This window comes from Ostrea edulis, chromosome 2 (genome assembly GCF_947568905.1).
Source record: "Ostrea edulis chromosome 2, xbOstEdul1.1, whole genome shotgun sequence".
In the NCBI taxonomy this organism is placed as follows: Eukaryota; Metazoa; Mollusca; class Bivalvia; order Ostreida; family Ostreidae; genus Ostrea; species Ostrea edulis.
Window position 1 is genome coordinate 67,572,681 of NC_079165.1, and position 27,232 is coordinate 67,599,912.

The window sequence follows — 27,232 nt, forward strand, 5'->3', positions numbered from 1 at the left end:
TGTTCACATATAAATGATACAGTATGCAGTGCTGGAAAACCTCCGGTCAGTAGCTAAATTCTGTGATATCATTTGTATCCCTGGGCAAGTTACTTTACTCTATCGGTACACCCTCTTCACTTAGGGATTAAAATGGCTACTTGGCATATTAGACAAGCTGGCTATGTGGATGGAAAATAATTTGCACCGTATACGGCAGCTCTGCTTGTACGTTCCCTTGAATTATTTTAGGAATGAAAGCGTTGAAAAAATCGTATCGGCTGTGCAATGTGTTTTTTGTTTTTTTGTTTTTTGTTTTGTCAACACAGAGTCCTTCATGATCCGAACAATTTGACAGCCTACTTTAGTCGATTTAATCAAGTCACAACCGTTATTGTTGTATAAATGGAAATATCCTTGTGCATAGTGATAGCAGGGATGGGTTGACTCAAGGCTCTGCAATGTAAAAGCAACAAGAAATTTTTAGATCTACATATTGAATAACAAAACAGCATTAACGAATAAACTGGACAAAAAGTAAACCAACAAGCACATGGATTACAAAAAGCACCATTAATATTTTATCGATACAATGTACATATAATAATTATTTATATATCCAGTATACAAAGTATATACGTGTATTTACCAAGATAAAATACCTTTAGACTGTATTGCATCATCTATTGTTGAATGTACTGCATGTTATTGAGAGGACACTTCATTTCAACTACGTGAAACACAGCAAATATTGAGCTTCTGGATTATGGAAACTCGCATCACCTGTTGGTGGTTGTAGGGCTGGATCATCTGGAGATGTAGCTAAAGCTCCAGTTAGTGAAGCCAACTCCCTCCTTAAATTCGTATCTTTTTACTGATATGAAAAGACGAGGTGAATTCTGGACACCAATAATTCGAATTTTAGACAATAGATTTGAATTGTTGAATATCTATAAAAATATTATGAAATTCTTGATATATCAGCAACTGAATTTTTTTATCAATAATTGATGAAAGTAGAAAGCAATAATCCTTTCTGTACGTTCTCCCAAATTTAAGAATGACAGAATGTAACATTGATTCCATAGCGAAAAATCTGAGGGAAATATTACAATATTTAATATAAAAAAATAAGACATCTCAGTTTCAAAAATACTACTTATAATTCCTTGCATCAAATATCATCTACATGCATTTATCATAAAGAAGTAATAAGCAGTGAGATGGTACACCGCAGCAAATAAATGAAATATGTTTGATTAGATAGATAATAAAGACACCTAACTCACCTTTCATTCCATTTCAACTTTAGATATGCCACTTTGGGGTTTGCTGTAAGCGTTGTGATAAACCTGTATGTTTGGTTTTTAAAGCCAATTTCAACCCATGAATGAATTCCAAATTAACCGTCAGATTTAAAAGTGGTGAGAAAATGGTGGTGAACAATGTCTTTGGCATTGAAAATCGGATATTATGTACGTCTTTTTCATCTTGGAACATCAATATTAAGATAAAAAGATATTTATCCGAAACTACACGAAGTTTTTATCATGGATGCTTTGTGAGGATAATCAGAATAAATAAGTGGAACGCCCTACCATTCAATTTTAATATCGTAAAATAGACACAACATGATATGAAAAGACAGAATTTATATTTTAACCCTTTCTCTACCGTATCGGTCAATTTGACCGATGGCGTGTAAAAACAGGACTACGCAAAAGGAGTGACTCTAAATCTGTGACATTACGGCCATAAGATATATTATCTATATATCATATTTTTGGGAATTGTCTCTATTTTTTAAATATGTAAAAATCAATTGAGTAAGTAAAGCCATTAGATTAACAAAAGCATTTAAAGCAAAGGATGGATTCGTCTAAATATGACGCAATGCTTTGTCGCAAGGTCATTTTCCCCCTCGATATGATTTTTTTTATTTCCCTTATGAATGCAATATTTTTTATATTTTTGAAAAGCATATATTCCCTGCTTTCAGAAGATATAAAAATTACTTTTAATGCCTTGCAAAGTTATTGGAAAATAGCAATTTTTTACACATGTACGTTTTCTTACGATTTTATTTCTCAATGTTTAAACAGGTCGGCATTTTACCTATACTTATATATAGAAATAGGGAAAAGTAAATACAGCCGCTAAAAGTATAGGAAATTTCCTTTCAGATGGGCCCTTATTCGTGTTATAATTCTCGGTAATTTTTATATTACGATAAAATAAAATTGGGACATGTTGTGCGGTTTTCTTTAAAATTAACGACAAAACGTCGTCGCTGAAAGCAATCGACGCGCGTCGCACAATAAAGTGGTGAAAACTATTTGTATTGTCCTCTATTAGTAAATTCAGTACCTTTTGATACACTACAACAATATACATATATGTATGAAATAATCAGTCTGGTTATCCTTGCTTTTTTTCAAAAAGCTTAAAACCAGTATTGGTATATAACAGTTACACAAGCTACAAACACCTATTGAGAATGTTACATCGGCAAAGTAAATTTAAAAAAAAGATAAATAAACTACTTCAAATTCAGATATAAACGCTATATTTGTTCAGAATAGTAATAGTAATATTTTTTCCCTGCCAAAGAAAGAAAAAAAAAATTTCGCATCCGTGATCCCCGGGCCCCGCGGGGTTTTTTTAAAGTGTGCACGGGGAACACACGTGTTTCCGTTTCAACGAAAACAACACAGCTTCACTGTGATTGTCACAGCGAACGCTTGTATTTTACATCTTTAAAACGACCTGATGTCAGAAGAAGATGCCCTGGATCTCCTGTTGCAGGATGACCCAAACGATCATGCATTCAGTATAAACATGTACATGTAAGTTGGTGTAGCCACATAGGCCGACTAGAAAGGAAAAAAAATTGCGGTTTTGTGATGTTATGAAAAATTCACGATTAATTAACCGCGATTTGATGCCATAATTTGTCGTTTCATGAAAGAAAATATTTATATTTTATTATATCTAAACCAAGTGAATAACACCCAATTGTTTAGTAAGAGCTGACATCATTTAATCCGTCCTGGTCCGGCATTGATCAGTCTGATTACACCCCCCTTCCCCCCCAGAATTATCTCCTTAACTGACGCGCGAGTGTAAGAAGTGGGTGGATTTAGTGTGCAATGAGAAGGGGGATGGGGTGGTTTTAATCAGACTGGGCATTCATGACCGCTGGTGAGAAGGCTATTTTTCAAAGATTTTTCCATGTTTATAAAAAATTATCTTTCAATGAAAATAAATCACAATCTGTTAGAAAAACACATTTTACATTATTGTAATGACAGAATTTATTATCATAATTTGAATTCTTTTCTTCATATTATAACAGAAATAAAAACAAATTGTGTGTTTGGGCCAAAATGGGGGGGGGGGGGGGTAACACCAATCAAAGTGATTATGACAGGCTAATGAAAAATCATATTGATTCCTCTTTTATCCAAATGCATGTATTTTATATACACTTAGTAGCCTATGACCATGAATTACATGTGATCCATACATGCTGGTGCTTGTATGGTATGAGCTGATGTGCATGTGTCTCCTTCTTGCCTAGATTTTTCTCTAATTTCGACTGAATCCACACCCCATCAGAGTAACATGCAAGGGGATTTAGACACTGTGTACCATGAAGAACCAATTCAATTCTACTTTTATATCTGGGGTCATTCACTTTCCCTCAGAGTTGCAGTATTTTCGCTGGACCCTGTAGGTTTTAACCTGAATTTCTTCAGTATTTGCCCCCATGTATATGCTAGGCATAATGCTGACACCTACATGATGCATATCTTTTTTCATTACACACTTTGCTACACTCGCAATGTATAATGAAATAGTCCATTCATTTCTAACACATGTATGCAAGCCCTTACCAAATGTCACTTCAAATACAGGACACCTCTATCTTTAAATAAATTTGAGCTGTATTTAAGTGCGAAACTGTCCCTTGCTACCATGAAACTTATATTTTGTTTTAAAACATAAGCCAACAATTCTTAATTGTAATTTCTTTTCATCTTTAAAAAGGGTATTGACATCCCAATATTTAGTGGGAAGGTCCCAGGTATCATCCGCTAGTGACAGTGACTACTGGCAAACCCAGACATGCATTGGAGGGATGTTGATGTGGAGGACACAGGGACACCTGATCCAAGAACTGTTATATTTCATTCGGTTTCGGAGTGACAACCTGGCATTCAGTTGGTATGACTCTTTGAGGTTGAATATAGGGTTAAATCCGTATACATTTGGTTAACATTCGAATGAACCTAGATAATACATTCACAAATGGAATCATGGCGTTATGATACACTGATATGCATGTACCATTTTACTGTTTTTTACTGCATTACTAGGTATCACATACATACAAAAAGAGACACAACACGGGAAATCATTATATCATTATTCTGTTTCTAATTAAAAGGTATGACAAGTTTTCTAAATGCTGACAAATAAGGTATGGTGGCCAATACTGATTAATAATTATTTGCAATTTCCTTTAAGATATGGGATCCGTTTATTCAGAGAACTGCAGATTTTATGAAACTGTTTTGACAGAAGATTTAGTTTTCTCCATCTGTGTTGCCATCAACCATTATGCTGAGATGGTCATATCTAGAGGGAAGGATCGTCATATGCTTCCCAACGAAGTTCGCAGCCTCTCACTGAAGAGGATACTAGTTAAAAAAAAAACGATATTGTGACAGTGATTTCCAGTTTAAAACGAGTAATAAAATGCATAATAAAAATATTATCTTTGCCAAAATTAATCTGGCTGCACATCTAACACATTTATTAAATGTGTACTCATTTACCTCAGATGCAAGGTGAATATAAAATTTCATAATTAAATTTTCAGAGTGCCTTGATTATAGGAAACATTTACAGAGCCAATTGAGTATTCGAAAGCTCTGACAATACATTAGTATTTAGGGCCTAGTATTAAGAAATCCCCCCTCCCCCCCCCCCGATTTTTGTGCATTATCTTATACATGTCTGCTGTGAAGTTCCAGTCGATAGACAGATGTTGGTCAATGCATGCCCCTATCGGAACAACCCAGTATCAAGAATTGTATCTAGAAATATTTTTGTTAAATATAATGCAAGTATATTTAAATCTAGTGATTGAAAGTAAGTGGGGATCCGGGTTAGAATATGTCCTCAGTATCCCTTGCTTGTCGTAGAAGGCGACTAAATGGGGCGGTCCTTTGGATGAGACCGCAAAAACCGAGGTCCCATGTCACAGCAGGTGTGGCACGATAAAAATCCCTCCCTGCTCAAAGGTCATAAGCGCCGAGCATAGGCCTAAATTTTGCAGCCCTTCAACGGCAGTGATGACGTCTCCATATGAGTGAAATATTCTCGAGAGGGACGTTAAATTATATTCAATCAATCAATCATTCGTATATGTTGAACTTGGGAAGGAAAAACGGGAGTATTTTTTGATAACATTTGATAAAGTGTTGTTGCTTAGAAACCAAATATATTTGAATACAAAAAAAAAATATTTATTTTAGATTAACAATAAAGATCTTTGTTTTAATGTTGCAATACTTATTCTATTTAGTGAAACATATGGCAAAACGTCATATTAGAAAATGATGGATATGTATATAAAGTACGAAGTTTCCATTTTATGACCTTTGACCTTAATTCTCTTCATCATATATTTTGTTAAAAACCCTTTAAAATGATTGAGATCTATTTTAAGATTATATTTTTAAAATCATGTGACATTTACTAATCATCATGCAATGTAATTATGTTTAAATTGTGTCGAATGGATGCAGAAAGTCAAATTATGGTCAAAATTGTACTAAAAGTGTTGTTACTTAGCAACCAAAAATATTTGTTTTTCAATAAAATTGATTAATTTGATTGTGGTGTTTTTGTAGTATTTTAAAAGGCACATCAGTTCATGCATTTAGAATTTCCTATTTTTGACTCTAATCTTGTAAGAGGGGTTGTAATATATATATTTCAGAGATAAAAGGTTGCAAAATTGTGCACTTATATGACCTTTGACCCCGTAGACCTCCTTGAGGTCATGGGATACCTTGACAAACTTTATAAGAAATTGTTCCCTGTCCAATTCCTAACAAAATTATATGTCGTATGTTTACACCAAATCGTGATACACGCAGATTTAAATCGATGTAAAAATATTGTCATTTAGTCTTTAAAAACCTCTAAAATCTGCCGGTAGAGAAAGGGTTAAATGAATAGTAATTTATCGGTATAATGTCCACCAAAGACACTTTTTCATTTCAAGCACTAGTTCACCTCTAGTGTAATTATTACCGGGGATTTCATGTCATAATAGTTAAAGTTGACATCTTTTTTTATTTCTAGGGAATAGGATTTATCAGTTACAAATACTAAGTGAGATGGGTATATAAACGGAATTATTATAAATACTTGTTTGATTTACTTACCTTTTCCCGTGTACATGTACTTTATTTGATGGATTTATAGAATTCAAAAGCTGCCATTGAATAACTGGATATGTTCATGTGATATTTTTCTCCATTGAAAATAGTTTCTAAATTAAGTTTGAGAATAGCTACGTATATCATTTTTACATAGGCAAACTTTCAATAACCTTCCTATATTGTCAGGTTTATACATTGTCACCTTTAAAACGACTTTTCTGTACATTAAAACTATTTCATCATTTAGAAAGGTGTTGAAATGACAGAAGAGAAGTAACGGGAAATAGAAGTGGATGATTTGTTAGTCAATGCAATAGATGATATTTTGAAAAAAAGGAAGAAAATCATTAGTGAAATAGAATATTAAGTTCACATTTTGTTACTATAAAACATGGGAAGACAACATTTAAAACAAAATATATCCAAGAATGGACTGTTGTGTGCATTTAAACTTTTGTACCTTTCACTGAAATAAGAAATGTTTAATAAATGCAGAAAACTAAATCAAATTTGGGCTTTTCATAATCATTTGAACATACAAGAGGTGTTTTTTGGTGCAGCGTCAGTTTCCGGTTTTATGGAGTTTTGAGTGGACGTCATGTAGTTTCCGGCTTTGGTTTTTGTAGAAAAAGTGGATGCTGTAATAGAAAATAGATACATGTATACATTTTTATTATCAATGGGGAACGTACCAGTATCTATAATAGTTAAAGAGATATTTTTGATTAAATAAGATACATCACGTAAAAATATACCCTGGGAAGAGGAAGAAACTATCTTTACAATAATGAAAGGCATGTTTAGAAGTTTTTAATCATTAGAGAAATTTCCCTAGACATATTTCACAAAGAGGAAACTCTATAGTAAAAGATACATTTTTTTAATTGAAAGATATATTTGATGAGAAACAATCATATTGATCATAACATAACTTCTCCATGATGTTTTACCAATACTTACCTATGACAATTGGCCAATTGATCACTGAATATTTATATCAATATTTCAATGATTAGTGAAATTAATTTGATGTCTTTACCCAATCACTATTCTTTATACGAGGTTAACATATTTCATTAATGATATTTCATCAGTGCATTACCTTCCATTTAATACACTTTGCAATTGTAGGTTTAGTGTGGATGATTACGATGATGGGTTCAGAATTTTGGCATAATAAGTGTTAGTACATGTCCTTAAGACCTCGCTAATTTTGACAAAAAAAATATCAAGCATTAAAAATGGAAGAAAGAATGAAAAGAGAAGGACACGAATGCTCAGGATAAATGAATATTGTTTACATATCATACTGCTAGATTTGATTCGCGCTAAATTATGTTGATATCCGCATGGGTTGGATTGGAATTCAAATTTGTAAAGATGGTCGAGAAGAGAATGGTGATTATTGCATAACATAACAATCTGAATGAAGTTTATTATCTTTGTATTTTGTTTTCGTCAGTGGAAAATTCGGATTTTATATATAACTCTCAGTTTATCAAAGCGTTACTCCAAACTTTATATTTTATCATAATGCTTTAATTGATATAACAGTCGAGGTAGGCTACTTACAAACAAGTTGATGTCACAGGGGTTTTAACTATCTCGTTTAAGGTAAGCATTTCGCAAATTCTATGGTCGTTATAATGATTTAGTTTGCCAATACAAACTATCACTGGGTCAAATGCTGCCTGACGTGTTTCATACCGATATTTAGGCTGTTCTTGGCACACTGATTTTGACTACGGATAACTCCGTTTACTTGATTAAGATATAGGGCTCACTGCGGGTGTGACCGGTCGACAGGGGATGCTTACTCCGGTTAGGCACCTGATCCCACCTCTGGTATGTCCAGGGGGCCATGTTTGTCCAACTCTTTATTTTATATTTCTTATAGGAGTTATGAGATGTATCACTGTTCGTTATCTTTACCTTTCATCAGAAGGAATTTCACCCTAATAAGAATCATCTGACGAAATTTGGATAAATTTTGTGTTTAATGTACTCCTTCCCTACATGTTCCATTCAACCCGTAGTGTCTATAATATTACGAAGTTTCTTTTCATTCTAGTGAAAATCTCGTCTTAATATCAATATTAGATTATGTTGATTTACTACGCAATATTTAAGCTATGGATTTCATTTTTCATTTCTAGGACAATTTTGATCAGCCTTTTTTCTGAAACACAGAATTTAGGATGCGCACCTTCACTTGTACATAACAACAAACAAGGTTCAATGCATTGTGCATCAGACTGTATAAATACCTGGTTTCCCCAAGTATGTTATCTAAAAATTGATAAAATAATCAGACATATGCTGGATGCAGTAAACCCCTATCTTTGCTCCTCGCAAAAAGTTTTACTGTTGTCGAAGGAGAATATTCAAACTTATTATGTCACAACATATACCAGAAGTGGTGTATTATTTAAAAAAATCTAAATATCTTTTAGTAAATTTGAAATCACAAAGCTTTTCTTAAAAATCAACAACATCAGAACAACATCAGAACGTATGACTTTTCAACACTTTACTCGATCATTCCTCATGATGAATTAAAGACCACATATTCACTGTCATGATCGTGTGCAGGATTGGACAAAACAAGATGGCAGACGGCATTTCCAAACAAAGGTAGGCTCTTAAAACTCTTGGTTAGATAGATATCTTGACTTGAACATTTGCTAATGTGCAGGATTGGACTGTGGTCGTTTCCACGATAAACGTGTCGGATTGGACCTCGATTTTGCTTCAGGATTGGACTCTCTTTTTATCTTTATTTTCAAAATCCTTTATATTTTCGAATCTCGACTTCACTTTATCATATTTTAGTTTGATTAATGTAGCTTATTAGATTCTCAGACAATTTCCAATATGACCATGGTGTATTTTGATTTTTTTTTTACTGTTATCAAACTACATCGTCGTTTAAGTTCCCAACAACGACAATTGCTACTGTAAAAATATTCATTCGCTATCTTCTTCAAATTGAACCAATATAACAGATCTATACATGAATCACCAATCTTTGCTTACGACAGATGTAACGTTGACTGTTCGTATCCAGGATATTTAAGGCCATTTTGACCTATAAAACACGTGAGAAATTATCATCATTTTATAATCCTCTGTAACAATATAAATTCGACGTTTCCTAAATTCAATTAACCCGCTTACATATTCCCCAATTCGAAACTCTGTTATATAGATTTTCTCCTTTGTTTCAGGTATCAAGCCCTAGAACTTCATTCCTAGAGATGGGTACACTTCGAATGTGCGAAATTGGTGGTGAGGAATTGAAGACCAATTCTGAATTTCGTAGGCATGTAAAAAGGAAACATCAATCAGAGAAATTGTCTTCGTTTGTGACCAGTGCAACACACGTTTTTGCACATTATAAAAGAAACATGAAGTAAAAAAAAATACATTGTTTTCTGAATACACGAAGTGCATACATATACCATGGTAGCCGTTTTATATATCCGTTTATGTACATTATGAAACGTTTATTTTTACGGTATTATGCTTTGTTTTACAGAGATATTACTAATCTTTTACATTGCATTTTACACATGTTGATTTGTTATTTCATTGAACCAGAAGTGTTCTTAATTTTTACTTGTTATTAAATATATTTCAATGTTATTGCGTTTGTATTGAACTGATAACAACTAGGGAAAAAATTTGTATTGAAGAGTAACCTCTCATCTGAGCAGCAAATATTGAAGAAGAAAAAACATTATGGACAAAACTGCTTTTCATTTAGGTTCATATTTCAGCTACAGGAGTGATGTTGCGAATTTCTGAGAAAATATCCTTTTTATTTTCTTTCATCAGTATATGCACTCTAATGTTGAATTCAATGTAATTACAAGAAACGAAAGGTTTTTAAATACAAAAATACTGATATTTACTACATTCCAACAATAGCGTAAGTAATTATCCTTGTAAGTGAGTTGGCCTCGATATCTTGCACGACATATGCACTCAAGATTATTAGAATTAGAATGATAGGGAAATTTTTCAAAAGATAATAAATCCCGCTTTAACAATCAAAAATGGTTCCAGCAGAAGCATATATGAAAGGAACAAGTGCATGTGGACAGATGATTAAGTATTGAAAACATGAACATCTCAACATCTTATAGTCTTTATTGTCATTGAACAGCTTTGTGAAATGTAAACCATCATGCCTGAAGAGATTATTATACGTTAAACCATGCTCAGTTTTAATAATTCCATGCAGATATCACAAATGTTAAGTGGTTGAGAGTCGAACATGGTCTACATGTGTATATACAATATAAATGTATTTGCTTCTGCAAAATGAAGAATTTTCAACATGTTGATCTTCGAGAACAAGGCTCCTTCTAACGTGTGGCAGAACTTTAGATTCATGTACGCGATGAAATTCTCAAACACTTAAAGATTTTAGAGCTGGCTCTTCCGGCTTACTGATAGTTCCTTGCTCCACGTGCTCTTTTAGGTTCGTCAAAATCATGGTTTTAGTAGGAGACATAAAATAGAACACATTTCATTCACTTGCAGCTTTTAAGCTTAAGGAAGTCCGCTCCTGACTGGATCTGTAAGAAAAAAAAATGCATGTATTTAAGAAAGAGTCCAATCCTGAACCAAAATCGAGGTCCAAACCGGCACGTTTATCGTGGAAACGACCACAGTCCAATCCTGCACATTAGCAAATGTTCAAGTCAAGATATCTATCTAACCAAGGCAATTTAAGGGACAAATCGCATACACTGGTTCAAGTTTTCATCAAAAGATATGTGCAGAGTCTATTTTACCGAAAGTATCTTTCTTAAAATGCATGAAAACATGATTAGAAATATCTTCGCCCGCTTCGAATTCTATCGAGGTAACATCGTCAACTTCGATCAATGAATTTAGAGTTGTACGTGTACATGAGTAAGAATTCCAACAACCAATCAAGCAGTGTTTTAAATTCATCAATTCGTCGTATAATAAGTCGGTAAAATGAAGAGTTTTAAGAGCCTACCTTTGTTTGGAAATGCCATCTGCCATCTTGTTTTGTCCAATCCTGCACACGATCATGACAGTGATATTTTCATATCATAGACAGGTTTTTTCCAATCAAATGGAAAAAGGATATATGTATTTATATCTTGTGATCAGTCATTCACTTTCTTAACCACCACTCTGATTTTACGTACAAGTACTCTGAAGTTGATATTAATTAGTTCGTCAATACAACCTCTCATTGGGTCAAATGCTGTCTGACGTGTTTCATACCGATTGTTAAGCCGTTCTTGGCACACTGATTTGACTGCGGATAATTCCGTTTACCTGATCAGGATATGGGGTTCACGGCGGGTGTGACCGGTCAACAGGGGATGCTTACTCCTCCTAGGCACCTGATCCCACCTCTGGTGTGTCCAGGGGTCCGTGTTTGCCCAACTATCTATTTTGTAGTGCTTGTAGGAGTTATGAGATTGATCACTGTTCATTATTTTCACCTTGCATTAAAACGATGCTGGATTTCCTTATTGACAATATCCTCGTAGTTTTTTTTTTGTGATCACATCTTCCAACAGTCTTGCAATTCCCATTGGCACCAACGTGCTCGTTTATTAGCTAACATATTCTTGTATTGTTATGAGGCAGAATTTATTCAAAAGCTTTTACATGTAAAACAAACTTCTTTTTGTGGCCTTCAACTCGACATTTAGATATATCGACGACCCTTTATCTAATAACAATATTTATTTTCATTCGTATGTTTATTAGATATATCCCAGTGAATTCAAAATAAAAGACGCCACATAGTCTTCCACATCGGCTTTGTACTTAGATTCCCGTGGAGATCCGGGTTAGAATAGGTCATCAGTACCCCTTGCTTGTCGTAAGAGACGACTAAATGGGGCGGTCCTTCGGATGAGACCGCAAAAAGCAAGGTCCCTTGTCACAGCAAGTGTGGCACGATAAAGATCCCTCCCTGCTCAATGGTAATAAGCGCCGAGCATTGGCCTAAAGTTTTGCAGCCCTTCTTCGGCAGTAATGGCATCTCCATATGAGTGAAATATTCTAAAGAGGGACATAAAACAATATTCAATCATACATAGATATTTGATTGAAAATAGATTTTAACAGCAAACTAACAACTCAGGTTTTTGATAAACGGGATGAATTAAGCTTCTCCACTGTCAACTTCCCATATTTATGTAGAAATATTCCGTTATCACTTGCATATGATGTTTACGTCTCTCAAGTGATTCGATCGATCGATCGATCGATCGAGAGAGAGAGAGAGAGAGATTGTTCTGCATATGATCAGTTTTTTCAATCGAGGAAGGTTATTGACAAGTAATTTGATGTTACAGGAGTTTCAATAGTTTCGTTTAAAGTCAGCATTTGATAAGTTTGATGTTGATGGTCGTTATATATAGTTATGTAAGGAGAAGGTACGCTTAGCATATAAATTTGACCTAGTAAAATCAAGAAATATGAAGTAGAAGATGATGCACTTTTATCTATCAAAGTCATTTGTGGGCAACAGCCTCTCTTTAAATATACAAACGAAATGGCGCCAAGACTTCACCTCTGGTGTGTCCGGGGGTCCGTGTTTGCCCAACTATCTCATTTGTATTGCTTGTGGGAGTTATGAGATTGATCACTGTTCGTTATCTTCACCTTGCATAGTAGAATAACACACTCCCGATTTTACCCGGATCGCCATCTTTTAACCAAAACTTCAAAAGTTTACTTACATTTGTCAATAATTTGATATGTACACATACAAGGCGATGGGTGATATTTGCGTGTGTTAAATATAATACTTCGATTGATAATAAAAAGGGCTTTTCGTCAATCGCCTTCCCTCTGCACATAGTGAAATGATAAAATCTTATATTTCCGGAAAAGTTTCCGCATCACACACATTTAATAATAAGATAACATAAATGCGCGACAAATAAATGTTACCTTTTTTGAAGTACAGATATTATAAAATGAAGTATAATAACGTTTTTATCAATTACTGCGATCATTATACATGCAATTCTGATTTTCAATTTCCTTCATGTTTTTTTTTTTTTTTTATCTTAAACGATAATGACATATAGTCGACTGTAAAATTATCGCTTGTTACATGAACAACACTCATGTAAGATTGTTTGTGTATTTCATAACATTAGTGTTAAATACGGGTTGAAAAAATTACTACTGGATTTAACGGGAGCATTACCTGTTAAACATGGCAGAGAATGAAGAGTAATGTTGAGTTTGACATGTGAATTATAACATTTTGGGAATATAAAGCAAAATTACCATGAAAAAAGATACATTTAGCTAAAGTTTAAGTAAATGATGTTTTGTTTTAATAATTGATATAACTATTTGTAAGCATTGCTAGATGTATGCTTTAATTTCAGTATGTTGTATGTGAAGTAAATTTTTGGGGTAAATTATATACGGTCTACGTTTGGTTTAATTTTGATGATATTTTCACTATTTTAGTACTGTATGTACATGTATATTCATGTAATAGAAATTAAATACTGCTCGGTATTAAAATGAACTACCACATATAAATAAATTGTCATTCATACGATTTTCATGCCAAACGCCATTTTCCCAAAACAACACTAGAGTAACAGTTGTTGTTTTATTCACATTCATGGAGTCTAACCTCTGTGCATGCACAGGCATCACTATAGAGTTACCTGAGTTTTCCCAATCAAAAAGGGCCACCCTCAATAATACTTTTAAGATAGCAATGGTATCCAAAGAAAAAGGAAGTGATTTGTCTACTTTTGATTGTAATATATGGAGTCATTGACTTTATGTCGTTTTCCGCTTTGATACTTGTAGAAGAAGTAGATTCTGTTATAAAATTAGAAATTATATTATTCATACATACTTCAAACCAATCGTCATTTTGAATAACCTTTTGTACACTTATCGGTACAATGTACATGTAGCTAGTCTTATTTATCCTTTGAAACCTTTTCGGCAATATTCTAACAAGTACTTTTACCCTTAACAACAGTCATTGTGATAGATCCTTTCTATATCATTATTTATTGTAATACAGCTTTTGTATAATTACTGGTAATCATTTTTATAAACCTTGTGAATTCTTACCTATGCGTATTTGGATACACCCTTTTCATTACAGGTAATTATGCTGATACAGTTACCAGTAGGTATTCTTTTTTTTATTCCTTGTACAATTTAATGTAGTTATTATGATTCACCCTTTGCACTCTTACCGGTAAATGATTTCCTAACATTTGAATGCTTACCGGTACTTATTTTGATGCATTCTTTGTACATTTACCGGTAGCTTTTCTGATGCATTATTTGTACAGTTACCGGTAGTTATTCTAATGCATTGTTTGTAAAGTTACTGGTAGTTATTCTGATGTATTGTTTGTACAGTTACAGATAGTTATTCCGATGCATTGTTTGTACAGTTACAGGTATTTATTCCGATACATTCTTTGTACAGTTACCGGTAGTTATTCTGATACATTGTTTGTACAGTTACCGGTAGTTATTCAGAAGCATTGTTTGTACAGTCACCGGTAGTTATTTTGAAGCATTGTTTCTACAGTCACCGGTCGTTATTGTGATGCATTTTTTGTACAGTCACCGGTTGTTATTCTGGTGCATTATTTGTATAGTTACCGGTAGTTACTCTGATGCATTGTTTGTACAATTACCGGTAGTTATTTTAATGCATTATTTGTATAGTTACCGGTAATTATTCTGATGCATTGTTTGTACAGTTACCGGTAGTTATTCTGATGCATTATTTATACAGTTACCAGTAGTTATTCTGATACATTGTTTGTAAAGTTACCGGTAGTTATTCTGATACATTGTTTGTACAGTCACCGGTAGTTATTCTGATACATTGTTTGTACAGTTACCGGTAGTTATTCTGATGTATTATTTGTACAGTTACCGGTAGTTGGTCTGATACATTGTTTGTACAGTCACCTGTAGTTATTCTGAAGCATTCTTTGTACAGTTACCGGTAGTTATTCTGATGTATTCTTTGTAGAGTTACAGGTAATTGTTCTGATGCATTATTTGTACAGTTCCCAGTTATTTGTACAGTTACCGGTAGTAATTCTGATACATTGTTTGTACAGTTACCAGTAGTAATTCATATGCAGTGTTTGTACAGCTACCGGTAGTTATTCTGATACATTATTTGTACAGTTACTGGTAGTTATTCTGATACATTATTTGTACAGTTACCGGTAGTTATTCTGATACATTATTTGTACAGTTACCGGTAGTTATTCTGATACATTGTCTGTACAGTTACTGGTAGTTATTCTGATTCATTGTCTGTACAGTTACTGGCAGTTATTCTGATACATTGTCTGTACAGTTACTGGTAGTTATTCTGATACATTGTTTGTACAGATACAGGTACTTATTCTGATACATTGTTTGTACAGATACAGGTAGTTATTCTGATATATTCTTTGTACAGATACAGGTAGTTATTCTGATGCATTATTTGTACAGTTACCGGTAGTTATTCTGATACATTGGTTATACAGTTACCGGTAGTTATTCTGATACATTGTTTGTACAGTCACCGGTAATTATTCTGAATCATTATTTGTACAGTTACCAGTAGTAATTCTGATGCATTATTTGTACAATTACCGGTAGTTATTCTGTTTTATTACTTGCACAATTAGATAAAGTTGTTCTGTTTCATCCTTTCTACTCTTACCGGTAAATGTTTTGCTAACATTTGTATGCTTACCGGTACTTATTTTAACACACCCTATATGGGGACTACACACTTCATCCAGACTACATTTACACTGGAAACCACAGTTCTGCCCCTACGACGGGTATGGACAAGTAGTGGAACAATTATTTCCATAGGAACCTGTAGGGCAGGCTACAGAAAAAATTAAAGGAAGATGATAAAACTCTTAATGTTATTATAGACGCAGCCTGAATAATACAGTACCATATACAATGGTTTGTACATTGTACCATGAGAGAAAAATGCAAGCTAGACCATAGATCAAAGTCAATAATTTTTTTGTTTTGACTTAATTTTTTAAATATGGCTTTCGATCAGAATGAAGGAGAATTAGTAAAAACTTACGAATGCATTCACCATTGTGATGGTGAAAAGTCGTTCAGCACTCGTTTCTGGAAAAATGTGTTGTAATTAGATTCTATCTTCCAATAAATCGAAGAAGAATATCTATATTTTAATATTTTGAATATAGATGTATGTGTACCTTTACCAAGAATCAAATTTTATACTCTTCTAAATTCAGTAAATATTGAGAAAAAATTAACACATGAATAAAATTCAAAATGTACTGATATGGATTTATCCTCCCACTGGATTCATTTCACTCACAAGATACTATTCCAAGTCATATCATTATTTATACATGTAGGTTAATGACTGGATATAGGGAAATATACTTTCAGAAGTTCTTGCGCCGAAAAGTGGACTCTGTTTGTGAGGTGTTTTTGTTATTGTAAATTCTGCAAAACGATAAAGGGCTGGCATATTTCCAGATATGCAGTAAAAACCTATCGTTGGGTCAAATGCTGTCTGACGTATTTCATACTGATTGTTAGGCCGTTCTTGGCACACTGATTTTGACTACAGATAACTCCGTTTACCTGATCAGAATATAGGGCTTGCGGCGGGTGTGACCGGTCGACAGGATGCTTACTCCTCCTAGGCACCCGATCCCACCTCTGGTGTGTCCAGGGGTCCATGTTTGCCCAACTAAATTTTGTATTGCTTATTGGAGTTATGAGATTGATCACTGTTCGTTATCGTCACCTTTCATCACATTTGCTCTACATCTATGTACTTCTAACTCTATAAATGCTCAATTTTTAAAGAAAAGATTATCATTAGCAAACGAAGTTCTTTACGTCCATGAATATTTGTAAACATATCAGGCCTCAAGTCCATACACTGAAAATAGACTTTTAAAAATTAAAACACTGGAAATGTTATTTCCTTATGAAAAATATTTGAAAAGTTAATTGGATTTGAAATTTAGACTTAAGTCTATTTCCAGGTTATGGTCTTGAAACCTGGTATCACAATAATCGTGTTAAGTGGGCAGATACGATGTCACAATTAAGTTAATTGGTCTCCGAGCGTCTGCATTACCGACAATTATAGCTCAATAAAAGCCCAGTTACTCTAAATAAAATATACAGGAAAAAGTATCAAAATATGTAATAAGAGTACATATAAAAATATTAATATCGTGTCCATGTTATCAGTTCGATATGTTTTCTACGTACATACCCTTCTTCTACATACCGATTGATAACACAGCCTTTAGTTATTGTTTCTGCATTGCGTGATAAAACCAAATAGGCTAATAATCCTATGTTTCGACCTCTTCGTGAATTAGAAATTATCATTTGAAATATTGAATCCATTCCATCTATACTTTTTAAAGATACTATGGAAACTCTATGGCTAATTTCCTTTCAAACATGTATTTTTCAATAATAGTCAAGAGTGTTATATCCCGGAAGATTCATTGATTGGGAGGCAGGTTTTAATAAACAGGAAACAAATTCTGCAATAGATTCAGTCAAACTTTTAAGTTTATGAAAATTCAACTTTTCTTAATAAGGAACAGCTATATACATGTATATAATTGACGATGTTTTCAATAATATTGATATGTATATTCGTAGCTCATAAGCCAGATAAACTTTTCTTTATTACACAGGTTTATAAAATTCTTGCACAAAATGTTCATGGACTCTATGAATGGTTCTCTTAGGTGTTGGTATGCTATACAGCCAAATACAAAATGGAATTTATCTTCTACACAGTCTGACTTGCAGACAGTACATTTTCTCTCATTTACATGTGTTTGTGTGTAAAGTCCAGTTCCAATAACCAAAGAATGAGAACTGATTCTGAAATTTGTGAAACATTGCAAAACATGAGGATTATGAATTACTGAAAACTATTTTTCTCTACAGAATCTTGATTTGAATAATGCATATGTTCGCAGTTTATCAAATTGTTTGTCTGCATTGTCTGAGAGTGTATTACACCACTGATACTTAAATCTTTCATATAACCTATTCGTAACAATTGAAACAGAATGTTATGCATTGTATATCCAACTTATTCAAAATATAATAAATGCTACTGATCCAACTGCTTTTGTTATTATCAAATAATACATTGTTTTCTTGTACAACATTTTAAATAAGGAATTCACTTGGGAATTCTTTGTAAATATCTCAAACAGGTGTGAAAATGGCCACACCTGGCCCGAATATTTCAAAATGCATTGATTTCTATGAAATAGTAATTTTCATATTGTTATACGTTCTCCAAGACGATTCCTATTTTTGGATATGACATCACAAATTTGGTAAAGAAAGAAATCATTCTTTGCTATAGGCATGTATTATTATTAATTTCATATATATCCAGCACTTCATGTAGAATTATGCACAGGTATCATAGATCTCCAAATACCTACTGCTTATGATAATGGCGATTTTGAACAGGGTAAGAGCTGTACGTAGTTGCTACTTTGTTCACAGTAAATTCACGATCCATTATTAAGTAATGATTTGTGTCGTATGTTTCACCTACTTACCAATATAGTTTAGAATTACAGTCAGAATCAACACCAAATCATATTTCTAAGAGACATAGTTCTTGGCAGCCTTCAATCGTAAACGAAAATTATTCGACCATCATTCCTAACACTGACACTAGATTCTACAGACTCTGAGAATGTAACAGGAGTGGTAGACAACGCACTAACATGACATGGGCAGGGAATCAGAAGAGGCAGCAGGTGTGTGAGATACAAAGGTGTCAGTTGGAATTGACGAAACGTAAGCAGAATTAGAAATACATATGATTTCTTTATTCAAAAGTTAGTTATTGATAACTAGTCCCTAAAAACCATTCAGTTTCCTCAATTTTATCTATTATAAGATTTGGACGTTATCCTAAAACATATAAAAAAGGAATAAGTAATCCAGTTATTTTTGGAGGATATTGAGATTGTGGCCTTCAACTCGACATTTAGATATATCGACGACGCTTTATCTACAACAATCATTTTCATTCATTTGAAAGGTGAAGATAACAAACAGTGATAAATCTCAGAACTCCTATAAGCAATACAGAATAGATAGTTGGACAAACACGGACCCCTGGATATACCAAAGGTGCCTTGGAGGAGCAATCATCCCCTGTCGACCGACCATTTCCGCTGTGAACCATATCTTGATCAGGTAAACAGTCTAACAATCGGTATGTAACACGTCAGACAGCATTTGACGCAATGATAGGATGTATTGGCAAACTAGATCGTTTATCGACCATAGAATTTGCGAAATGCTGACTTTAAACGAGATTGTTGAAACCTCTGCAACATCAACTTGTTTGTCAGTAGCCTGCCTCGATTTAAACACTTTATTATATAGAAGCATACAATTCCTAATATAAACTATGGCTAATTTCCTCTAGGTACCCATCGAGCCGTCCCCCTTGATCATCGAGTAATACACAGCCACACGACACTATCAGAACCCCTCTTGTTTTTCAACAAATGTATGAAGGTGTAAGGAATTCCGCAAATAAATTCACGTGAAAATACACAAGATGTACTGATCACGTGGTTGCTCTCCGTCGCTACCTTAAAGGGAAAATTCCGGAAGCATTGAACCTACTTTGGATACTCTGTTTTGCGGCAGACTTCTCCCACGCTGTTTTACTTAAACCAGGGGCAACCACTTATTTACATTGTTGATGGGATTTTCAGACTCTCTGAACAAGCCATATTGTACGGGTACCAAAATGGAATTGTCAAGTGGCTGAACGATATGAGTGGTATTGGGAGGGAAGACACGATGTGGATGCTATTTTCAAAAGAACAGCCGAGAATTACTGATTCCTGTTTCATCGCATTTTCGAAGTTGGTAATCATGCTAAATACTTTGTTCTACTTTCAGATACCGGAAGTAGTTGAAAAAGTTTAAAAAGCACCAAGTTTGTTTAATAACCATTTTAAAACCGTTTATTACTTCGTGAATGCAAGAAAAATTCTAAAAGTGTGATCATCTTTTAATACTACAATTTCCTCCAATGTAGTAAGGAAACTGCATCGTTGTACAAAGTTGCTATACCAATTGCCTGTAGATAGTTAAATGTGAACATATATATACACCCAATAAACAATTTGCAAGACACATTTCATAGATAGTTTGAATTATAACATTGCAGCAATATCGATTTATATGGAAAACAAAGGGAAAAAGTTCATTCGGGTGATATAATTTGAAAAGAAACCATAATTTCCTCACACGAACCCGTGATGACAAGCTCCATTGATATTAAATGTCCTGCTGAATACGACGAGCAATTAGTGCAAGAATACTTCAGTATTAGAACTACAAAAGCTGGCATCATTCTACCACATCATTTCAATAAAATATCAGCATTTTATTACACAAAACATACAACAAAACAACTTTATGACAAACGAGATGATGTCAGCTTCTCCATCGTCAACTTCCCATAATCATGTAGCAGTAACTAATTCATGACAATGAATTGTTTATGTGGTTGCTTTATGTGAAGTTTAGCCTTCACGTACATGTCATGACTGTGCATGCTCATTTTATTCTTTGTGTATATTACATTTCAAGTTGGTAAGGAAAAAGTGTAAAGATAAAATACGTCATTCATTAAGTATAAATGACAGCAAATAAAAACGAATAAAAACAGCTGCCCAGAATATGAAAATGACACAATATGCAATAGATAAAACATCAAACCAAACAAACACTCCAAATAATGAAAAGGAGTTGACTAATGCTACATTATACACTAAATTGGTAACATATGTACAAAGTTTTGTGATTTGTATTTTACCAAAAATACTGGTACTAGTACATTTGATAAGAAAATTGAGATCATTCAATAAAAAATCCTACTAGTGGGCGTTACCTCGCCACATTAACAAGGTAGTCAGATTTGTTATGCCACTGCTCCCCATGAAAATTGGGCTACCTTGTTAACACCCCATAAAACAAACATATGTAACTTAAGGAAAGACAACAACGAACAGGAAATAAACAAAGTAATACTAAAGAAAATAAAAGCTAGAAACCTGTATAGCGATCGCAGCCCCTAACTGCACATCCTGCACTAAGGAACTCTCAGTCCCTGACTGAATGGTTCACATTCCAGAATGTGCAGCCCCTGTCTACACATCCCATAACAGAAACATTCAATTAAATGTGACCAATTGGTAATTGATGACATTGTCCATTGTTTTGGGTTAGCAGCTCCTATATGACTCAATCACGACATATAACCCCTGTCTGCATGACTTAATGATCAAATAGCGAATGTTAACACATTAAGAGTAGGAATACGGATGTATTTATTGAGCGCAGTTGAATTCCATCTACCCATGTTTTGTATCTCAAGATTAGAGAACCCAGATGCTGCAACGGTAGTTGCTGCTCCTATTCTAAAGCTATGCTTTTGATAACGCTGCAAGTCAAGATTACAGAATGCCATAGAGGAACGAAGATGCTGTGTAACGAATTGTTTTGAAACTGAGAAGCAGTACATGAAAGAAAAAAAGTGGTTCAGACTGAGACGAATGTTTTGTAATTTGAAATACTGTGGAATCATTTTAATTCGTGGGGACCAATGTTTGTGGGTAAGTAAAATTTTGCTGGTTCATGGGCACGTAACTTCGTGGATAAACAATACGATGCCACTAGGTGATATTGACTCTACTTGCTTTTAAAAAAAATATTCGAGGACACGTAAATTCGTGGGTAAGAGTGATCTACGAAAACCACGAACATCAATCCACCACGAACAATGATGATTCCAAAGCACTGATTAAACGTAGCACAGGGGAAAATAATTGGTTGTTTAGCACTTTGGTGTAAACTTAGAGTAGTAACATTTGTCTTTGAATTTTTGAAATGTGGAATATTGATGTCAATAACTTGTTGCTGGTCGGGTCCATTTCGGAATGAATTATTTCTAACCAACAAAAAATGCTGGGTTAGGCCGGGTGTCTAGGTGATTTCCCGAATCCTCAAGAAAGCGCAAAATGCTAAAAATGAACATGGCTCTTAAAAAGTGTCTAAGGAAAGTTAATGAGGTGGTGTGATTTAGGGCCTTCACAAGTTGAATTACAATAGGCGACGTTATTGGAAGTCTGGAGTCCGACAAAGGATTAAACCTGATAACATTTTCTTGATAATGAAATGTTGCATAATGTCTTGGTAACCTTCTAGGTGAAAAATAAAGCTTGAGGAATATACAAGTGTTCGAGCAGATCAAGCTGCCAGATTCTTTAGGAAACAGTGTGCGCTGAATGCTGACAAGTGGTTGAGAGAAGGAGGTATTGGTTTTGCTGACTGCCCAAAACTCCAAGAGATAAAAGTCTTGTATTCAGTGAAAGCCGATTTGTACGCAGAAATGGGAATATGGGAAGTTAACTTTTATAAAAAGTTTTGAGAAAATAAGTACTTTGTTTGACGGATTAGGGATTTTCTCATTCTCTTTAAGAACTGGAATTTACAAAACCTTAATAGTTTGTGTACAAAGAAAACTTAAAGACCACTTTTTCTCACATTAACACCAGTGTGAGATCGACTTTACCCATGTGAGACAGCCATGTAAGATTTTTCTGTCTCAAACTGCTGCGACGTCACTTGATTGTGACGTCATATATTTTTTTTATTATTTACGTTACACGGTGAAGATTTACGTTACATGGTGAAATAAAAATATTTTGCATTATTTTATTTAAATTTTAATGCAGTATACTTTCTGGTGGACAACCTTGGGTTTTTTTAGTTTACACTTAAAGTGTAAACCATTTTCGGACATGTTCTTTCTGCCTATCTAATTAGTTTTTGCATTGAAGTTCAAATGAGGATTTTGATAATCTTTAATTTTCTCAAATCTCCTAAATTTATGTACTAAACTGTAGGTAAAATGTGAGAAAAATAATCCTTCATTATATACTCGTGTGGGATAGGGAAATCACACCTCTGGAACAAGATTCACTGTCTAGAAATCGGCAAAGCCTCGTCCTAGACTAGGAATCTTGTCCCCTCGGTGGAATTTTCCTATCCCACACTCGTACTAATGAAGGATTCTATCAATCACAAACAAATTACAATCATTCATCGCTATTTGTAAGAACGTTATTATAGTCTAAGTCATATAAAATGTAAATCAAGTAGGTGACAGTTTCAGATAATACAATCACAAGATTGATCTTGTTTTTATCGTTGAAAGTTACGTTTAATCTGTATTAGTACATGCTGATCCACATAAGTTTTTACAAGTATTTGTCATACAAGATTAAAAACAAAATACATATGTGAATGATCTCTACTCATGGATAACTTCAAGATATGTGTCCATTTGACTGGTTAGCTCGCTTTGACAGATCGATGGACTTTCCACTTCAAAGGTCTGACACTCGGTCCGACTTCCGCTTTCTGACATCCCTTTTGGTGGCGAACCTATCACGTCTATATACATGTTTAACATACCTACTGGTTTCAGGTAAGAATTATCCGGGGATTCATTAAGATTGTCAGTCACAACATCCAGATAAACTGAACATCTCTCTTCCAAACTCTCATCTTCTTGTCTAACACTAAGTTCTTCTGATTTTGTACCAATGACTTCATTTCTTAATTTTGGAAGCATTGGTTTTGTTTCATTACGGATTTCAATTTTCGAAACATCTCCGTTTGAGTTTTGCTGTTTTATTGACGTTTGCGACTCGATTTTGTCGTATCTTGAAATATTTTCCAGCATGCCAGACTCGTTTATTTCTACATAAGGCTCTTCCTCTGCTTCGTTTGTAGCCGAGGGTTTAGGCTTTTTGCTTCCAGAAATGTTTTTCCTACGCTTTTTCAGTTTTCCGTGAATCTGGTTGATTATTATTATGATCAGAAATAAAGATAATATAGATCCTGTGATTATGATGACCTGCAAGGTTTGTGACTTACCTCCAGAAGCTGACTTAGGAGTCACATAATTTGTTTTCTTGGATACCACAGCTAAGGTAGGAATGATATCCGTAGGAACAGGATATACTTCGTCTACTGTTGAACTGTAAGGATTTCTCGTTGATTTTGTTTCGACTTTTGGGGATTTTTGAATTGACTTCATGTCGTTTCCTGTTTCGGTACTTGTTGTAGAATTGGACGCTATTAGAAAATTAGAAATGTTAATGCATACATCTTTTATATGAATGTATCAATTTAAGAATTGTCCTCTTTATATAATCCATTAAATAATTCATTATACACACTAATTAGTTGATACTTATATGAAATCAACACTTACCCTTTGTACGTGTATAGTTCTTTTTGTACTCCCTTTCTGTACTTACCAGTAGTTAGTCTGTTACACCATTTGTACACCTCTGGTAGTTATTCTACTGATATATCCTCTCTATACACAAGCCGTAATTTATTCCAATACAACCTTTGTAAAATTACTGACATTAATTTTGATAAACATTTATGTATGCTTACCTGTAATTATTTTGGTGCACCCCTTGTACATTTACTGGTAGTTATTCTAATATACTATTTGTACAGTTACCGGTAATTTTCTGACACATTCTTTGTACAGTTACCGGTAGTTATTCTGATACATTCTTTGTACAGTTACCGGTAATTATTTTGATACATTCTGTGTACAATCACCGGTACTTATTCTGATGCATTGTTTGTACAGTTATCGGTAGTTATTCTGATGTATTCTTTGTACAGTTACCGGTACTTATTCTGATGCATTGTTTGTACAGTTATCGGTAGTTATTCTGATGTATTCTTTGTACAGTTACCGGTGGTTATTGTGATGCATTGTTTGTACAATCACCGGTAGTTATTTTGATGCATTGTTTGTACAGGTACCAGTCTTTATTCTGATGCATTGTTTGTACAGTCACCGGTAGTTATTCTGATGCATTGTTTGTACAGTTATCGGTAGTTATTGTAATGCATTCTTTGTACAGTCACCGGTAGTTATTCTGATGCATTGTTTGTACAGTTACCGGTAGTTATTCTGGTACATTCTTTGTACAGTTGTCAGTTTTTCCTCCACACCCGTTGCACTCGTAGCGGTATCTTTTCCTTATACACTTATATACAGTTATTCTGTTTCACCCTTTTTACTCTTACCGGTAAATGTTTTGCTAACCATTTGTATTCTCACCGGTACTTGTTTTGACACACCCTATATGGGAACTACAAACTTCATCCGCACTACATTTACACTGGAAACCACAGTTCTCCCCGTAAGACGGGTATGGACAAGTAGTGGAACAGTTATCTCCATAGGAACCTGTAGGGCAGGCTACAGAAAAAATTGAAAGTAAGATGATAAAACTCTTAATGTTGTTAGAGACAGCGTGAATACGTAATAAGTTAAGATTTACAACGGTTTGTACTAGGAGAGAAAAAAATGCAAGTCAGAACACAATTCAAAACTGTAGCGGGTCCAGAGAGTGGGGGGGATGGGTTCTGGGGATCGGACCTCCCCACTTTCGTAAGAAAATTTTGCTGAAAAGGTCAAATTAACGCATTTTGAGGGTGGATAACCCCTTCGAAAACCAAAATTATGGAAGAATCCCCCTTTAAGAATTCCTGGATCCGCCCCTGCAAAGTCAATAATTCATGTTTTGACTTCGTTAATTGTTACATCATATTGATGGAGAAATAGAGAGTGACTTACGAATGCATCCACCATTGTGCTGGTAAAAATTCGTGCAGCACTTGCCTCTGGAAAAAAGTTTTGTAACTAGATTATATCTTCCAATAAATCTAACAAGAGAATCTATATAATGATATTTTGAATACATTTGTATGTTTACCAAGGATGATATTTTGGAATTAGCGGAAAGTTGAAAATTCAATAGGCAACATATTAAGAAGAAAAAAAATGAACCCATCAATTAAATGTCATGTGTATTGACATAGCCCCATGGATCCACTAGTTTTATTTCACTCACAAGATACTATTCCAAGTGAAAAATGAAGATAACGGAACAGTGATCAATCTCATAACTCCCACAAGCAATACGAAATAGATAATTGGGCAAACCAGAGGTGGAATCAGGTGCCTAGGAAGAGTAAGTATCCCCTGTCGACCGGTTACAACCGCCGTGAGTCCTATATCCTGTTCAGGTAAACGGAGTAATCCGCAGTCAAAATCAGTGTGCCAAGAATGGCTTAACAATCGGTATGAAACACGTCAGACAACACAAGTCTTATATCATTAGTCATACGTCATTGACTGAAATCGGGAAACATACCCATCGGGAAGTTGTTGCGCGGTAAAGCGGACCGAGTTTGCGAGGTTTGTTTCCGCGAAAAGACCGAGAACTGATTCCGATATTCACTAAACAACCTATCTATCGCATATATGACGCCACAATTAGGTTAAGTAGGTATCTACAAAGCGGCCATTTAAGGCTCACTTAAAATCGGGGTATTCTAAAATCTACAGGTATGAAAGGGGAAGATAACGAACAGTAATCAGTCTCATAACTCCTCTAAGCAATACAAAATAGAGTTGGGCAAACACGAACCCCTGGACACACCAGAGGAGGGATCAGGTGCCTAGGAGGAGGAAGTATCCCCTGTCGACCGATCACACCCGCCGTGAGTCCTATATCTTGACCAGCTAAACGGAGTTATCCGTAGTCAAAATCAATGTGCCAAGAACGGCCTAGCAATCGGTATGA

At 34.4% G+C, this 27,232-nt stretch overlaps 1 protein-coding gene and 1 long non-coding RNA gene across 3 annotated transcripts in view; one reads left to right on the forward strand and one right to left on the reverse strand.

The window, feature by feature from the left end:
- The first annotated feature begins 16,331 nt into the window (after window positions 1-16,331).
- On the forward strand, window positions 16,332-20,679 carry LOC130052354 (uncharacterized). The gene is made up of 3 exons (XR_008800664.1): window positions 16,332-19,310; window positions 19,558-19,715; window positions 19,951-20,679. It is a non-coding gene; the product is annotated as an uncharacterized LOC130052354 (long non-coding RNA).
- The window catches only part of LOC130052351 (uncharacterized), a 9,477-nt gene continuing 2,747 nt past the window's right edge, over window positions 20,503-27,232 (reverse strand). Inside the window, exons 2-5 of one of the 2 annotated variants that reach the window (XM_056157002.1) lie at window positions 26,221-26,267; window positions 25,702-25,842; window positions 24,486-24,686; window positions 20,503-20,616 (exon numbers count right to left, since the gene is read on the reverse strand). In XM_056157002.1, coding sequence (XP_056012977.1) covers window positions 20,504-20,616; window positions 24,486-24,686; window positions 25,702-25,842; window positions 26,221-26,267 — 502 coding nt within the window. In that variant the 3' untranslated portion in view covers window position 20,503. Of the gene's footprint in view, window positions 20,617-23,744; window positions 24,687-25,701; window positions 25,843-26,220; window positions 26,268-27,232 lie in introns of those variants that run through there. The other variant, XM_056157001.1, reaches the window with a different exon arrangement.